The sequence below is a fragment of the Oryctolagus cuniculus genome, chromosome 9 (assembly GCF_051225735.1).
Source record: "Oryctolagus cuniculus isolate XC-2025 breed Fujian yellow rabbit chromosome 9, ASM5122573v1, whole genome shotgun sequence".
Taxonomy (NCBI): Eukaryota; Metazoa; Chordata; class Mammalia; order Lagomorpha; family Leporidae; genus Oryctolagus; species Oryctolagus cuniculus.
This window is the reverse complement of record NC_142875.1, coordinates 5,941,257-5,958,285: the sequence shown is the minus strand read 5'-3', so window position 1 is coordinate 5,958,285 and position 17,029 is coordinate 5,941,257. Positions and strand designations below refer to the sequence as shown.

General features: G+C 38.0%; 1 protein-coding gene across 1 annotated transcript in view; it reads right to left on the bottom strand.

The window, feature by feature from the left end:
- Positions 1–518: 518 nt before the first annotated feature.
- Positions 519–17,029, bottom strand: part of ARGLU1 (arginine and glutamate rich 1) — a 34,929-nt gene continuing 18,418 nt past the window's right edge. The window contains exon 4 of the mRNA XM_051849986.3: positions 519–4,318. Within this exon, the coding sequence (XP_051705946.1) occupies positions 4,154–4,318 (165 nt within the window). The 3' untranslated portion in view covers positions 519–4,153. The remainder of the gene's footprint in view (positions 4,319–17,029) is intronic.

Genomic DNA, 17,029 nt, shown 5'->3' with positions numbered 1-17,029 from the left:
AGTCAGAACTCAGTACCTTTTCTTCTATGGCATCCTAAGGCCACACAGCACAGATGACAAGAACACAAGAAAGGCTTCTAACAGCTAGAGCACCTGGGAGGAAACATCATTTCTATTTGGAGAGGTGTGGAAGACCAGCCAGCATGCCACATCACTCCCAAATGCATTGGGTAGTGTGGTAGAGACAAAGAACAGCTGACAGCAAGCTGTGCATTTGGGTCCTCTCATTTATTCTAATATCTGAACCTCTCCTAACAAGAATTCCACTTTTGCCCTCATACTATGAAAATAAAGCTAAATTATTCTGGGAAATCACTGTTGGTAGCCAAAAGGTGATATCATCACCTATTCTGGATCCACAAAGCCACTTTTCCTCCCTCTTTTTCCCACTTTATAATAAGAGGTTCAAAAGCACTTGGAACCAACTGGAATTACATAATCCTTTAATTCCTTATTTTACCTCTCATGTAACCCATAGCGAAAGCCTGGAGAATGAGAAGGAAGCAATCATCCGAATGTGTAAGAGAAACTTTTTATTCTTCTAACAATCCAACAAGTGAACCAATCTCAGAAAACACTGATGCGGTTAAAAACACACAACTCTGTGTCACTGCAAAACTTTTATTTTTAGCTTTAGACACAGTATTTTAAAGTATAAACAACTGAACTATTCCAACAGCCTTTGATAACCACTGGGGGCTCAGGAAAGAGCAACCTTTTCAAATGACCTCCACTGAAGTACTTAACTTATAAACCCAGTGATGATTCAGGTTTAAAAGCACCTATCATTCAATGTGCAGGGCATGTATACGGCAGCCTAACAGATATACAAGCAAGCATTTTAATACATATTACTTTGTAAAATCTGAGAAAAGTTCCTAAGAAACTGTTTGTGGGGTAGGAGACTGGGTCACCCTCACGCACACACTGTATTTACATTTGAGTCCTCTGTATCCCTTTCCATTATTTCCCAGCTCCATGTCACTAAGTGCAACCACCAAAAATGGCAGGAAACAGGATCTAATCATCTCGAGCAAGGAACAGCGGATCCAACCCAAGTATACTGCAGATACTGGCAAATGCAAACTTCCCATATTACTGCACTCTCCACCATGAAACACTAGGTGTTAAAGTAACTTTACAGCAAATAAAAATAATGAATTTAAAAGGTGGTAGTGAAGGAATCAAGACCACTGTTCAATGGTAATTCACACACAGGCGCCTACTGCTGGGCTTCCAACCCCATTCTAGACTTCTAGATTGAGGCCCTTCTTTTTACCTTACATACTTTTAATAATTAATAAATTTCTAGCATTTGCGTGTTCACAAGGTTCCTGGAGGGAATCAAGGGTCTCAAACTTTTAAGATAACTGTCTTCAGCATTTTTCATGGCCAGTAACGCCAAACGATGGATGGTTTGAGGTGTAAAGCAGAAAACTGACAAAACTGAAACTCTAATAGTAATTAGCTCTAGAGAAATTTTACTTAAGTGGAAAACTAAGGTTATTTAATGTGGGATCTTCAAAAAAAATTTATTGAAAAAAAGGCCATGTACTTCTTGAGGATCCCTCAAGTAAATGAGGCACTAGAAATGATACACAGAGGTCAACTAGTCAAGAATTCTGTGCTTTGTGTACGTTAGAAAATAAAAAAATACAAAACCACTGAAAATTCTTAAGGTATTGCTTTATCTTGGAAAGATGGCAATACAAAAGCTATGGACACATACTAGCACAATTAGATGACTAAGACTGTCAGGACAGTCTAATTTGCTACACCTTCATAAGGGAAACTGCAGTAGTACACCTTAAACTACAAATCTCTTCTATTTAAAGCATTGAAGAGTTCTCACACCAAGCTAATTTAAAAGTTTAGAGTTTATACAATTGATAATTCTGCAAACTCCACAATCTTAATGGCAATAACTACATTTTAAATACTGTAATAAAAATAAGCAGTTAAGTCTGTAATGCATTAATAGCCTAAAAAACAAATTGTGAATAAAGGCATAGATAATAAATTAGGGAACATCTAAACTGCTAATAGATTGGGTGAAAATTTTAACTTATAATATGTACACAAAGGCAGTAGAAACAAATGAAAAACAAATTACTACATTGTTGCAGCACACAAAAGACTGAGTGTAGATGTTTCACAATTACATCCTCTTTCCAGGAGCCTGGCTGAGAACAGTCAATACCAAGCAGAGGAACAATTTCACTGTCTCGTGTGAGTCTCCGATACCACGCAGATACTGCAATATGTCATTAAGCAACTTACTGTAATTTCACACCACATGTGGCGGTAAGAAACTTAAAAAAAAAATTAAAAGGCACGCATAAGCTTATTTCAAATACTTTAAGTCCAGGATTCTTTAGATACAATGTTTAGAATACTTGTATAGCAGAACAATTTTTAAATAAACATTTCCAAAAATCTGAATACAGAACTCAGGAACAATAATCTGTACCAAAAAAAATTACAGTAAAAAAGAAATAAAGTTTAAGAATCATGAATTAGAGCTAATCTATAGAGATAAAAATCCATAGGCAACCTGTATTCCTTAGGAAAATAAACTGATTTTAGAGTAATAGGTATCATGTTCACTAAAAGTTCTAACTACAATTCATGCCTATTTAAAAATTTATTTTTAAAGGTTAAACTGATTTTATTGTTCCTCACAATTACTCATTGAAGACCTCAAAATTAAAGAAATATTTTTCTTAGCATGCACACACAAAATACTCTACCATTTAGTCATCTCATTAACTTACATTTTCAACTTAGAGAATGATCAAACTGTCTCAAAATATCGGGGAGTATTTACTCTGATGACATGTTTATGCATCTCAGGCAGCATTTTTGTATCCATATCCCTTTCATGAATAAATGTTTTAACACCAGTAGAATTAAACCTTATGTAAGAATGAGGCAGATTCTAGTGTATAAAATGAAAGCATTATCTTTAAGATTTCACATGCAAAAAAAAAAAATTCTTATAAAAGGTTAAGCATGTTTGTTCCAAAAAATAAATGTATAAGTACACTACACTGAAGATGATTTGATTACCTAAGTCTTTTTTTGAAAGTACAAAGCTAAGTTCTTTCTGATGGCCCACTTTGAAAATGATTTAAGATTCTGTAAGCTTTAAAAGTATTTTTTTCTAGTCTTTAATTTGTGGTGATAAATCCTATATCCTAAAACAGAGGCACAGAGTTTGCAAATTCAAATCTTTCTGGGTGTTAGTCTTTCTTAAAAGTCATACTGATGTCACGATTGCTCTATCAGCATAAAGCAGATCATCTGTAAAAATAGCCATTAAATATTAATTCATAAGTATATTCAATGTACATATAAACCCTATGTTAAAAGTATAAACGAGAGGAAATATCACATCATTTTAAGACTTCTAAATTGTTAACCATCAAACAGTAAACCACCCTCTTTAAGACTTAACAGAACTTTTAAAAAAAATTGCTTGAACATATGAATTTAAGACTTTACTTTATTCAGCAAAATCATTTATTTACACAAGGGGAATGCTGGTTTGATTTTGTCAATGAAATAAAAACAAACTGAACAGAGACAATACTGAAATGTATATATATTTTTATCAGGGTTGACCAACTATTTCCTTACCTGTATCAGGAACATCAAGAGCAACAGTATCACAAGGACACTGGTTTAACAATACACCACACAGGTCCAGAAATGCCCTGGGAATTTTCCAATGCAATTACCAACTTTTTCTTTTTTTATAAATATATAAAAAAACAAAAAGTCAGCAAAACCAGCATTATGATGTAATAAACAGAGTATAACTCTGAAGTCAGAGGGTCAGTAAAAACCTTATCAGACCATCCATAGTACACAAAGTGATCTGCTGTTCTTCAGACCACTAGTAGAATCCAAACTGGTGAAAAATATATCACTTTTTAGAAGATAACAATGATCTGATAAGGATTTGACTTCATGGAAGGAAAAGGGGGAAAAAAGGAATTGCAGAGCATAGCCCCTATTAGAACAAGCTAACTTTCCAGATTTTCCAAATTAAAAAAAAAAAAAAAAAAAGGAAAAAAAAAAAAACCACTTCAACATGAAGCTACCATACAAAGTTTTCCATTTTCTTCGTAAAAAGTCCAGAGTTTGCCATTTAGTCCTGGGTTTTTAATGAGAAGGACAGTTTGGGCCTGGACTTGCCCTTGCCCAGGATCATTTTTTGTTCTTCCTTTTGTTGACGCTGTCGCTCTTGTTCTAGTTTCATCCTTTCCTCATGAATCTTTCTTTGCTCTTCAACAATTCTCAACTGTTCTTCAGCCTGAAAGTTAAAAGTAAAAAATCAGAACTTTCTGTGAATTGTTTTAAATTAATATTTCTGGTATCTGGTGACAACTTAAAAATTAATATGAACACATAAGAGTATACTTCATGAGCTGTGGTAGAGGGAAAAGAAATCAAGAAACTAGAAAAGATCTCAATTATTACTACACATTTTGTATTTCATTTTCTCATAAAAATTAAATGAACTGTAGGAAATGAAAATGGGGAACAATTCCTACATATTACCTATCATTATCTATACCTCCAGTATAAGATTAACAGACTGTCAATTAGAAACCAAGGCATAGATTTATTCACAGTACATCCTCTACCAATTGCTATGTAATTAGAAAGACATACCAAGAAACCCTGTAAACCTAATTCTTCAGAGAGAAAAGATGAGGAAACCTTGTGACTGGTGACTATAAAATGCTACCGAATTTCATATACATGTGATTAAGTTCCTAAAGTGCCTTAAACTTCTTCAGTCTCAAGCAACGAACTCTCTACCCACATTTAGCTACAAAGGATTTTCTCTCTTGTACTAATACAGGCCATTCTCATGAACTCTCGCTTTATCGAATCTTTCCCCCTTCCCAGTGTCCCATGGATATCACATCCTCTTCTTATTTTCCAACCAGGTATAATTTTACTTCCTCTCCCAGGGGTCATTGGACAGTGTGTCCTGACTGTCACATCTGAGGATGGCTCCTATCTAGAAGGTAGGACATCCTACAATGCAAAAGACCTACAACAAAGACTCAGCCCACATTAAACATTACAGCATCCAGGGTTCATAAATCTTGTCATAACCCTAGACTTTTAATTTCAGTTATCATCAAACTGTTTTTCCTCCAATCTTGATTACTGCCATCCTTTTAATGCATTCCTATTCATATTCAAAGCCCAATTTTAAGTTAGTGCCTTCATCTCCATTTTTCTACTGAAATTTTTTCTAGATGGATACAAATTCAGGAATCTTTCTCTATGCTCAAATTCTGTTCAAATAAGTCTTTTTAGAATTCTTTCTTCCCATATATTCTCTAATATAAAAGTAAACTTCTCCACCTAATCACTCTTTTATTAAAAAATTATTTATTTACTTGAAAGGTACATTTACACAGAGAGAAAGAGGGAGAGAGGCAGAGAGAGATCTTTCAACTACTGATTCACTCCCAAATGGCAGCAATGGCCAGGGCTGTGCTATTCCGAAGCCAGGAGCTTTTTTCTGGGTCCCCACATAGGTGCAGGAGCCTAAAGACTCAGGCCAGCCATTGCTGCTTTCCCAGGCACATTAGCGAGAGCTGGATCACAAGTGGAGTTGTCAGGGACCCAAATAAGTGCCCATATGGGATGATGGTTGGCCTCACCTGCTATACCACAGCACTGGCCCCTTCTTTTTGTCTGTTAATTTTTAAGTAAAATGCAACACTGGACTATAGTCTTGATAGCAGAGGATGGCAAAGGGAATGAAATCTGGTAACATGTTTAAAATTCACCTTATATGAAGGTGAAGGGGACCTTCAAAAAAACATTTACAGTGCGGAAGAAAAACAGGCTTGTTAAGACAGCAGTGTTGGGTACACTGGAAAGGTGGAAGATGGATGGCCAAGCAATTTCACTGTAGTCAGAGATAATGGAGATCAGAATTAAAAGCAGTGGGAACCTAGTGAATAGGCAAGGTAGAAAATCCAACAACTGAAATACAGCCTTGCCCCACCTACAGAACACTGTGGCCAAGGATGTAGTACACATATAACAATGGTCCCATAAAATTATAGGACAAAGTCCTATCACCAAGTGACATCACAGCCTTCATAAAATTGTGCCACAATGCACATTATGTGTCTGTGGTGAATGTGGTGCAGAATTACTGTGTTGTTAGTCATATAAAAGTATAGCACATAAAATTATGTGCAGTGAATATTACTCGGTAATAATAAATTATGATTTATGTACAATGGCCTTCAGAAAGTTCGTAGAAAATGTGTATTATGAAAAATATGCATGAATTTCAAAATGTTTTGCACCAAAAATAAACAACTTTTAAACCAATTTTTCCCCCATAACCCATCCCTTATTTTTTAAAGATTTATTTGAAAGTCAAAGTTGCGGGGAGCAGGGGGAGGGAGAGGGAGGGGTCCTCCATCCGATGGTTTATTCCCCAACTGGCCACAATGGCCAGAGCTGCGCTTATCAGGAGCCAGGAGCCTCCTCCAGGTCTCCCACGTGGGTGCAGGGGCCCAAGGACTCCGGCCATCCTCCACTGCTTTCCCAGGCCACAGCAGAGAGCTGGATCGGAAGTGGAACAGCTGGGACTCAAACCAGCACCCACATGGGATACCAGCACCGCAGGCGGTGGCTTTACCCTCCAAGCCACAGCTCCAGCCCCCCCATAACCTTCTGGAGTACCCTCATCTTTACTGTATTTTTTGGTCACTGCACTTGAGTGCAGTTCTAATTTTAAGTAACTATAAAACAGCCTAAGCAAGTCCTTCAAGAAGTATGAAGGAGATACTGTGGTCATTGGAAATGACTGTCCTTCAAGAAGTATGAAGGAGATACTGTGGTCACTGGAAATGACTGTCCTTCAAGAAGTATGAAGGAGATACTGTGGTCACTGGAAATGACTGTCCCATGCATGTGATGGACTTGAGAACCTCTGGGGCAGACACGATGTGGAGGTGGAAGACAAAGACACTGATGATTCTACCCTGTGTTGTTTCTACTTCCATTTTTAACAAAAAAAGTTTAAGGAGTAAAATCCTAATTTTAAAACTAGAAAAAAATTTATGGAATAAGGATTTAAAAAAATCTTTTTGTACAGCTCTATAATGTCTGTGTTTTAAAGCTGAATGTTCTTAATAAGTCAAAAAAGTTTTTAAGTTTAAGATTGAAGTCGGCGAACTCAAAAGGCTTCCTCCATAGCCTTGGCAACTCATGACTGGAGCCTGGGGAGATTACTGACGCCATGAACAAGAGTGTCAATTGTTAAGTCAACAACAGGAGTCACTGTGCACCTACTTCCCATGTGGGATCTGTCCTTAGTGTGTTGTCCAATGTGAAGTAATGCTATAACTAGTACTGAAACAGTATTTTACACTTTGTGTTTCTGTGTGGGTTTCAGTTCAAGTCCCGGCTGCTCTTCTTCCAATCTAGCTCTCTGCTATGGCATGGGAAAGCAGTGGAAGATGGCCCCAAGTCCTTGGGCCCCTGCACCCACATGGGAGTGAAATCTTTACTTAATATATACTGAATTGATCCTCTGTATATAAAGATAATTGAAAATGAATCTTCATGTGAATGGAATGGGAGAGGGAGCGGGAGATGGAAGGGGTGTGAGTGGGAGGGAAATTATGGGGGAGGGAAGCCATTGTAATCCATTAACTGTACTTTGAAAATTAATATTTACTAAATAAAAAATTAAAAAAAATTTTTAAGTTTATAATGTGAAAAAGTTACAGCAAGCAAGTGTTAATTTTATTAATGAAGAAAGTTTTATACATTTCGTATAGTGTAAGTATACGGTGTTTATGAAGTCAAGAGTAGAATACAGTAATGTCCAAGGCCTTGATATTCACTGATTGATTTACTCATAGACCCACAGCAAGGTCCATGCATCTAAGTGCCCTATAAAGGAATACCACTTAAAAATCATTTATAGCATATTCTTATCTGTACTTTTCCTGTAGTTAGATACAGAAATGCCTACCATTATGTTACAACTGCCTTATCAGCGCAGCATCACAGTGTACAGGTTTGCAGCCTACCTACAACAGGCTATACCAGTGCCCGGCGCTGCGGCGCAGCAGGTAATACTGCCACCTACAGTGCCAGCATCCCTTATAAGGGCACCAGTTCAAGTCCCGGCTGTTCTTCTTCCAATCTAGCTCTCTGCTATGGCCTGGGAAAGCAGTGGAAGATGGCCCCAAGTCCTTGGGCCCCTGCACCCACATGGGACACCCAGAAGCTGCTCCTGGCTCTGGATCAGCTCAGCTCTGGCCACTGTGGCCTTTTGGGGGAGTGAACTAGTGGATGGAAGATGTTTCTCTCTCTCCCTCTCTGCCTCTCAAATAAAATAAAATCTTAGAAAAAAAAAGTTGTTCATGGAAGATTATTAAAATAAACAAAAACAGGCTATCCCATACGTTTGCTCAACAACCAACATCACCTAATGACGCAGTTCTCAGAAGGTGCACAACTGTATACCTTATTTGTCTCAAAACTTTTTTCTACACTACATTTACAGCTGACTACTAGATACCCAACTAGGAGACCTAGTGGTTCCTTTACAATGTGACACGTTTAATGCTTACATTTTGACCAAATCCTTAAAATACATCAATACTTTCCACCTCCTGCACTGCCAGCCAAACTCTATACTTTGCCTTCTCTTCTTCTGTCCCATCATAACCAATCACAAAGTTTAATTCTTTTACATTCTCTCTCATCTGAAGCCCATTTCTATCATCACACCAGTGCAGAGCCACATATCTCAGGCACAATTAAAATAGCATCCCTGCTTCCAGTGTCCTGCAATTTTTACATCATACTGCTGGACCTGACTTTCCTGATCACGGCTCGCTTGCCTTCAAATATCCAATGATTCACTGTCAACAGAATACAACTTAAATTCCTACATTAGCATGCTTCTGTAAGACTTTATACTTCGCTCTGCTCTGGCTCCACTTGTGTTCCTACTGCTTATTAAATTACGCTTTCTTTTCTATCTCCATCACTTCTCCTTTGCTCGTTCCATTCTCCTCCTACTGAATCCTATCTGTACTTTGGAAACCATCTCAAATAGTCTCTCTCCCTTATACTTCTAGTGGCATCACCAAGAGTTATCTAGATGCCTCTGATTCTCTTCAGATACTTCATTCGTACTAACACTCTGGAGTGTCTGGTGCATGCAAGTGAATCAAGGCACAGTAAAGATTGTTTGCTTGTGTGCAGACATGGGAACCTTTGCCAGCAGAATCAATACCAAGACTCAGTGTTCCCCAGGGCTCTCACTCAGCTCTGGGAAAGCGTACTAGAACCTTTAAAAATCTTTAAAAAAAAAAAAAAAAAAGATATAACCTCATAACCTCAACCTTAAAGAGAGATCTAATTAAAATCAGACATAATAATATATAACTCTGTTATACTGACAAATTCGAAAGTGTGACAGTATTGCCATTGTATAAAAGAACTTTGATAATATCTAAATGTTAGCTTTACCATACTTATAACCCAGCAATTTTATTTTCTAGAATTTATCTTACAAGTATACCTGCACAGAGGCAAAACTGATCTATTCATGAAGTTATTCATTGCAACACAGTTTGTGGGAAAAAAAAAAAAAAAAAACAGGGATAAATGGATTATTTGCCAATATGGGACTAACTAAATAATGCAAGATGTACATAAGAAAATACCATTCAGCTGGTAAAGAAAACAAAAAGGAAATTATACAAAGGAAATGTAAAAAATTCTCCAAGTTGTACTGTTAAGTGAGAAAAACCAAAATGCTAGGGCTGGCATTGTGGCATGGCAGATTAAGCCACTGCTTAGATGCCAATTCAAGCCCTGGCTGCTCCATTTCCAATCCAACTCCTTGCTAATATGCCTTGGAAAGCAGCAGAAGATGGTACCAAGTGCTTGGGCCTCTGTCACCCATGTGGGAGACCTAGATGGGAGTTGTTGGCTCCTGACTTCAGCCTATGGATATTTGGGGAATGAACCAGCAGGTGAAAGATATTTTTCTCTCAAAATATGGGGGAAGAATGTGCACTTTTGTGCAAAAAAGGGACAATATTAAACATACCTCCTTAAATATGCATTTTCAAAACTCTAGAAAAATTAAAAACATAACTACAATTTCTGGAAATGGGGATGAAGTGGGTGGGTGCAAGAAAACTGAGGGACTTCACTATTGTTCTAAAATACAATTATATGATTACATCACCTGGTTAAAAGCTAAAAACAAAATTTTTACAATAAAGCAACTTTTCTTCATAGAAATTTATACTATTACAATGAAATTAACCGTAGTTCCAGTAAACAATCAACTTTAATTAAAAAAAAATTTTTAAGACTTATTTATTAGAAGGAGACAGTGACAATGGGAAGTTATCTTCTAGCTGCTGGTTCACTGCCCCAAATGACTGTGATAGCCAGTGCTAGTCCAAATCACAAGCCAGGAGCCTGGTGCTCCACCTAGGTCTCCCTTGTGGATGGCAGGGGCCAAGTCCCTGGGCCACCAGCCATGGCTGCTTTCCCAGGCACATCACCAAGGAGCTGGATCTAAAGCAGAGCAGCCAGTACTTATTTGAACTAGCAATCTGAAATGGGACTGGTGTGCTAGAATGCTCCCCCATTTGTTTTAAGTCTACAAATGTAGACAAGGATTAACCCTCAGAACTAAAATACCAACTAGTAGTTCTTAATAATGCAATTATTATGGAAAGCCAAGACACTCTGGGGGATAAAAAAAAAGAAGACCTAAATGAAAGATCTCTGTGAGTGAGATCCCAGTGGAAAGAACGGGGCCATCAAAAAAGGAGGTACCTTTCTCTGAAGGGAGGAGAGAACTTCCACTTTGACTATGACCCTGTTGGAATAAGATCGAAGGTAGCTAAATCAAAAGGCTTCCATAGCCTTGGCAACTCATGACTAGAGCCTAGGGAGATTACTGACGCCATGAACATGAGTGTCAATTTGTTAAGTCAACAACAGGTGTCACTGTGTACTTACTCCTCATGTGGGATCTGTCCTTAATGTGTTGTCCAATGTGAAGTAATGCTATAACTAGTACTGAAACAGTATTTTACACTTTGTGTTTCTGTGTGGGTGTAAACTGATGAAATCTTTACTTAATATATACTGAATCGATCTTCTGTATATAAAGATAATTGTAAATGAATCTTGATGTGAATGGAATGGGAGAGGGAGCGGGAGATGGGAGAGGGAGCGGGAGATGGGAGGGGTGCGAGTGGGAGGGAAATTATGGGGGGGGGGGCAATGTAATCCATAAACTGTACTTTGGAAATTTATATTTACTAAATAAAAAAAATAATGCAATTATTTGGGGAAAAAATTGAGCAAATGTGCTACCTTTAATACAATTTTTTTTGTATTTTGTTATATCTTTTAAATGTAAATGTTAGTCAATTGGACTTGACGTCCCCCTCAAATTTAAAATCAAAAGTCGTGTCTCATTTTTATATATTTCAAAACAATAAAAAAGTTGTTTCCTGCTCTTCCTCCTTTCAGTGTGGCAGGATCCTATATTTTGCCAGGTGTTCTTCTAAACCCTAGTCTCTCTCTGTAGTTAATTTTTTCCTTCCTGAGGATTCTACCCCTTTTGTTTCACACTTATGCAGAAGACTATTTGCACTGAGGAGTGGGGTAGTTCATCTATGTACCTGCACTCATAAGGACTGTGTGATGTACATCCTGGAGACCAAGCAGAAAGCTAACACCTACAATAGTTAAGCCATTACAATAGGGTTAGCCTTCCTAACTACTATGCCCAGGACTCTGCTCCCTAACCCAATGAGTGACTACTGAGAAGGAATACACAAAATTGTAACGCACCATTACAGTTGAAGAGCTGCTTTACCTCTGTCCCCTTCTCTACCCAAAGGCTTTGCAGATTTTGTAAATATTATTTTGCTCAGCATTTTCCTTCCTATGTTGTCTATAGATTTAATCAATGTGTCCTTGGCAATCATTTCTATAGCAGATAGGGATACCAACATCTACTCTCTATTGGAAGTGTATGTCTGTGAAATTTTATAAAATGAAAAGATAGAAAGTAACAATTAGGAACCATGACACCACTCAGAAATGTGAATTTCTGCAACTTCCAGGACACAAATCCTAATCCACGGTCACTTGTAATTTTAAATCCATAACTTATCTTCTCCACTATAACCTACATTTAAAGTAACTAATAAGGAAATATTTTAAAAACCAGGGCTGGCGTTGTGGGGTAGCAGGTAAGGCCACCATCTGCAACGCTGATACCCTAAATGGGGGCCAGTTTAAGTCATGGCTGCATCACTTCTGGATCCAGCTCCCTGCTAATGTGCCTGCAAAAGCAGCAGCAAGCACCTAGGCCCTGCCATGCATGAGAGACCTAGATGGAGTTTCACACTGCTGGCTTTGGCTGGGCCCCGTCCTTGCCGTGTGGCCATTTGGGAGGTGAACCAGATGATGGAAGATCTCAGTCTATCTCCCTCTCTCTCTCTGCCTTACAAGTAAATAACTTTTTTAAAAACTTGATCCAATTAGTTCTGACCCTTAAAGGTTACAATGTATTAGTAAAAAGTCTTCATGTACAAGGTTAAAAAAGAGCACAAAAAGGTAAAACACAAGGATCCCCTTTATTGTAATAGGGTTACCTCCTTGAAGTATACAATATGCCAAATCTATCCTTATGCGGTATCATCAGCAACCATTAAAAAAATGTGTACTACTGCCCGCTCTACATCCTTTTCTTTTCCGTTAATCAGGAACAAGCTTCTCACACTGACTAAAAATCTTTAACTGACTTACCCATCACTTCAATCAAATTAAAATATATGACATTGACACTTAGTGTCATCTATTTCCACTTCTTAAAATAAGTACATGCAATACTCTGAGCCATGTTAAGAACTCTGCTGTTTCGACTTATATACTCTACCATAAGGGGGTGAAGTCCCAAATCACTATCCACTGAACAAAACTAAGGTGTTGATATGAACATGCTCTTTAGGTGGGAAAAATATGTTCCTTGCTTCTTCCTGCTTCTGGTGGGCACCAGGGCTTTTTGGCCTATGAACACATCACTCTTATCCTTAAGGCCAATATCCTTAAAATTCTTTTTGTCTTCATATCACCCCATGTGTTTGTGTGTGTGGATTCTATAGCAGTCTGACAGCCTTTCTTCATCATGTCCCCTTTCTATCCCTTTCAGTCCTATCTGGTATTGTTTCTGCAATCTTGTGGGTCTCTGTCCATTTCCTGATGCTGTAACAGAGCACAGACTAGGTAAACTATAAGGAAAAGACAAAGTTACTTCCCACAGTTCTGGAGGCTGGGAAGTGCAACATTAGGGGGGTTAGCATCCTCAGAAGGCCTGATTACAGGACAACAGTGTGTGAGAGGCGGGAGCAAGAGCAGATGAAACTCTTGTATAACTGACATTCATCCATTCATGAGGACAGAGCCCTTAAAGGTCAAACCTCACACCACCATCACAGTGCAAATAAAGTTTACACCTGGGTTTTTAGAGGGGCCAGGCATTCAAACCATCCAGTCTCCCCCATGTCACACCATTCAGATGACACCCCTCACAGGTTCCCCCACCTCAATCATCTCATCAACTCCTGGATTCTGCTGAGATGCCTCAATCTAGGAGTCACTTGCACTCTTTTCCAATCATGAACATTTTATAATCCGAATCAACTGAAATTTCCCCCCAAAACATCAAGAGTTGATTCCTTTTATTTTTAGTTTATTCTTCACTATCTCCAATTGCTCTATAGCTGTATAGTCCTCTTTGGCTAAATATGAAAGTATACTATTTCTAAGTTTTGCCTTCCATACAGTGTAACTGTAACACACAAGTGAGCTAGGTTTTCTATAATGTTAACAACCACTCCCATACTTATATCTCAAAACAGACATTCTGAAGTCAGAGCCTGAAATTAGCATCACCAGGCCGAATCTAGGTGTTAGCAGAGCCATACTCTCTTTGGAGACCTTTTACAAGAGGACAGCAACTTGCCTCTTCCAGCTTCTAGAGGCTTCAAGCGCTCCTTGTTTTCTGATTACATCACTTGAATCTTCCAACCTGCTGTGTTTATTTCAGTTTCTCCTATCTGTGCTATGTGGTGAATCTCCCTCTAGTTCTCTCTTAACAGGATACACATGATGGCATTTAAGATCACCAGATAACCCTGAATAAACTTAGCATTTCAAGATCCTTAATCACATCTGCAGCCTCCTCCCCCCTTCTGGCTATTTAAGCTAGCATTCAGATTTTAGGAATTACAACACATAGAGCTTTGGAGGAGGGGCCGTTTTTCAGCCTACCATGTAGATGTATTAAAAACAAATTCTGCGGGGCCAGCGCTATGGCATAGCAGGTTAATGCCCTGGCCTGAAGCGCAGGCATCCCATATGAGCGCTGGTTCGAGACCCGGCTGCTCCTCTTCTGATCCAGCTCTCTGCTATGGCCTGGGAAAGCAGTAGAAGATGGCCCAAGGACTTGTGAGAGACCTGGAAGAAGCTCCTGGCTCCTGGCTTCGGATTGGTGCAGCTCCGGCCGTTGCGGCCAATTGGGAAATGAACCAGCGGATGGAAGACCTCTCTCTCTCTCTCTCTGCTTCTCCATCTCTCTCTCTGTGTAACTCTTTCAAATAAATAAATAAATCTTTAAAAAAAAAAAATTCTGCTTACATTTTTGAAACACTTTTGTATATAACCAACTTTAAAATATGGTATTTATTTTCTTCTCAAACTAGCAAGCTAGGCAAGGGGGAAGGACACAACTATGTAAATATTAGAGAAATACATACATCTAAAATGTATAATTTATATGTATTTTAAAACCCCAAAGAACCCTCACCACCAAAATTGTCCTTCCTCTGACTAGCATGTTGCTTATTTATAACTTATTAAAAACTGTTTTCATGACTCTTAGTTTACATGGAGATTAATGAACCAGATCCTATTCTTTTGTGTTTTATATCATCTTCTCCAGGAGACAGTTTGAGAGTAATTCTTCCTACTGACTCAACCTCCTGCAAGAACGTTTTACTTCACAGCAACATCTATCACCTTTTATTTAGTCTGCTTCCCTTGCCAAATTATAAGATTCATTTACACTTCAGAATAACATCTGGGATTTTTCCAGGCACATAATTTAAACTTCTCTATTTATTAACAATCATCGTTCAAATATTCAAAGATTATCGCACGTGATATGATATGAACTCAAGAACTGGGAACCAATCTGCCGGAAAGCCAAGTCTAGCTACATCTGGGTTTGTTTTTATTTGATTTTACAAATCAAGTATGTTTGTTACTGATTCATAACTTTCTGTATCCTTATGGACAAACCAAGTAACTTGATAACACAATTTGAAACCGAAATGAGCAAAAACTTATGGACCAGAGCTGATTTTCTTATTTTAGTGAAAACATGCAGCCAAACTAACATTTTTTACAGTCATAACTCAGTTCAACCTCTGAATTGGGTGCTTGGTATCATGGTTAAGACACCTGCCAGGATGACTGCATCCCATTTTGGAGTGCCTGGGTTCAGTCCTGGCTCTGTCCTGAATTCCAGCTCACTGCTGCTGTGCACGCTGGGAGACTGGAGTGACAGCTCAGGCAGCTGCATCCCTGCCACCTCTGTGAGACATCTGGATTGTTCCCAGCTTTGGCTTGGCCCTGCCCCAGCCATGGCAGGCATTGTGGAAGTTAACCAGCAGATGGGGTCTGTCTCGCAAATAAAATAAACTTGAAAAACTTAAAATTAGGGAGTTGGTCTTTAACCATTTTTCAGAGATCATTGTGTTATTTTTAATAGTTATAATGTTTTAAGAATCTACCAGTTTCACAGCACTTTCTTTTTCAACCTTGCTTCAAACTTTCAAAATCATACCTCACAATATTCCTCACAAATTTCTTACTATACCCAATGGTTTATTATTATTTTCACCACTTCCTAGTACAATTACTATCATTTTCCCACTATCAAGAGCTTAGATACTCTTTCCTTTGTTCTATTTTCCAAAAGGTCTTTCTGTGCCATGCTTAATTCCACCACATTCCTGTTTATTTCCTATTTAAAATTTCCTATCAAGGCCCACTTTAAGGGGTATCTCTTAGGAAGATTTCCCAGGGTACCCAGGGCAATTATGTCAATTATCTCATACTATCCATACCACTCAGCAAATTTTCTGTGTTATTATTAACTTGGGAGTTGAGTTGTTATACCAACAATTATTAAGAAACAAATATATAGATTTTAGTGAATAGTTTGGCCATTCTCTTCCATTATTATCTAGTCACTAGAATGTTTCCTTTTATAATAAATTGAACACATTTATAGCATATTTATGATGTCACAAAGCAACTACTGGCTCAACAAATAAATTACCACTATTGATACACCTAGGAGAGTTCCATGTGGTCTACAATATTCTCTTCCTATATGCAAAGGATCCTACTGTACCTTCCTAATAGAACCAACTTTAAAATTTTTTCTCCAACATGAAAAATAATTTCTTATGCACCCAATTATACTGAACACAGGCAAGCAAATGCTTTAAATATGTCCAAATTCTCACTCAACTTTCTTAAAATGCAACTCCTGTTCCCCCAGATATCATCACTACAGTGTATCAACAACTCACCATCACAATAGTGTCACACCCTAGTGTATCAAATTTAAATGTGTGTGTTCTTGAACATGCTACTTTGAAGCATGACCACAGACCAGTGACAGTCTGCAAAAACTCAAATGAACAAGCAGAAACCAAGAACACGTGTCTTAAAAGCTTTAATAGATATGTGATCTCATTTTTCCAGTATCCCATCATATTGTATTTTGCAAAAACAGAGGTTTGAGATAATTTAGGACTAAAAAGCAAAAATGGGCCATTTTCTTACTATTTGAGAAGTACTCCTCTAGGGGAAACTTATCTTTTCCCAGAAAGTAACCCAA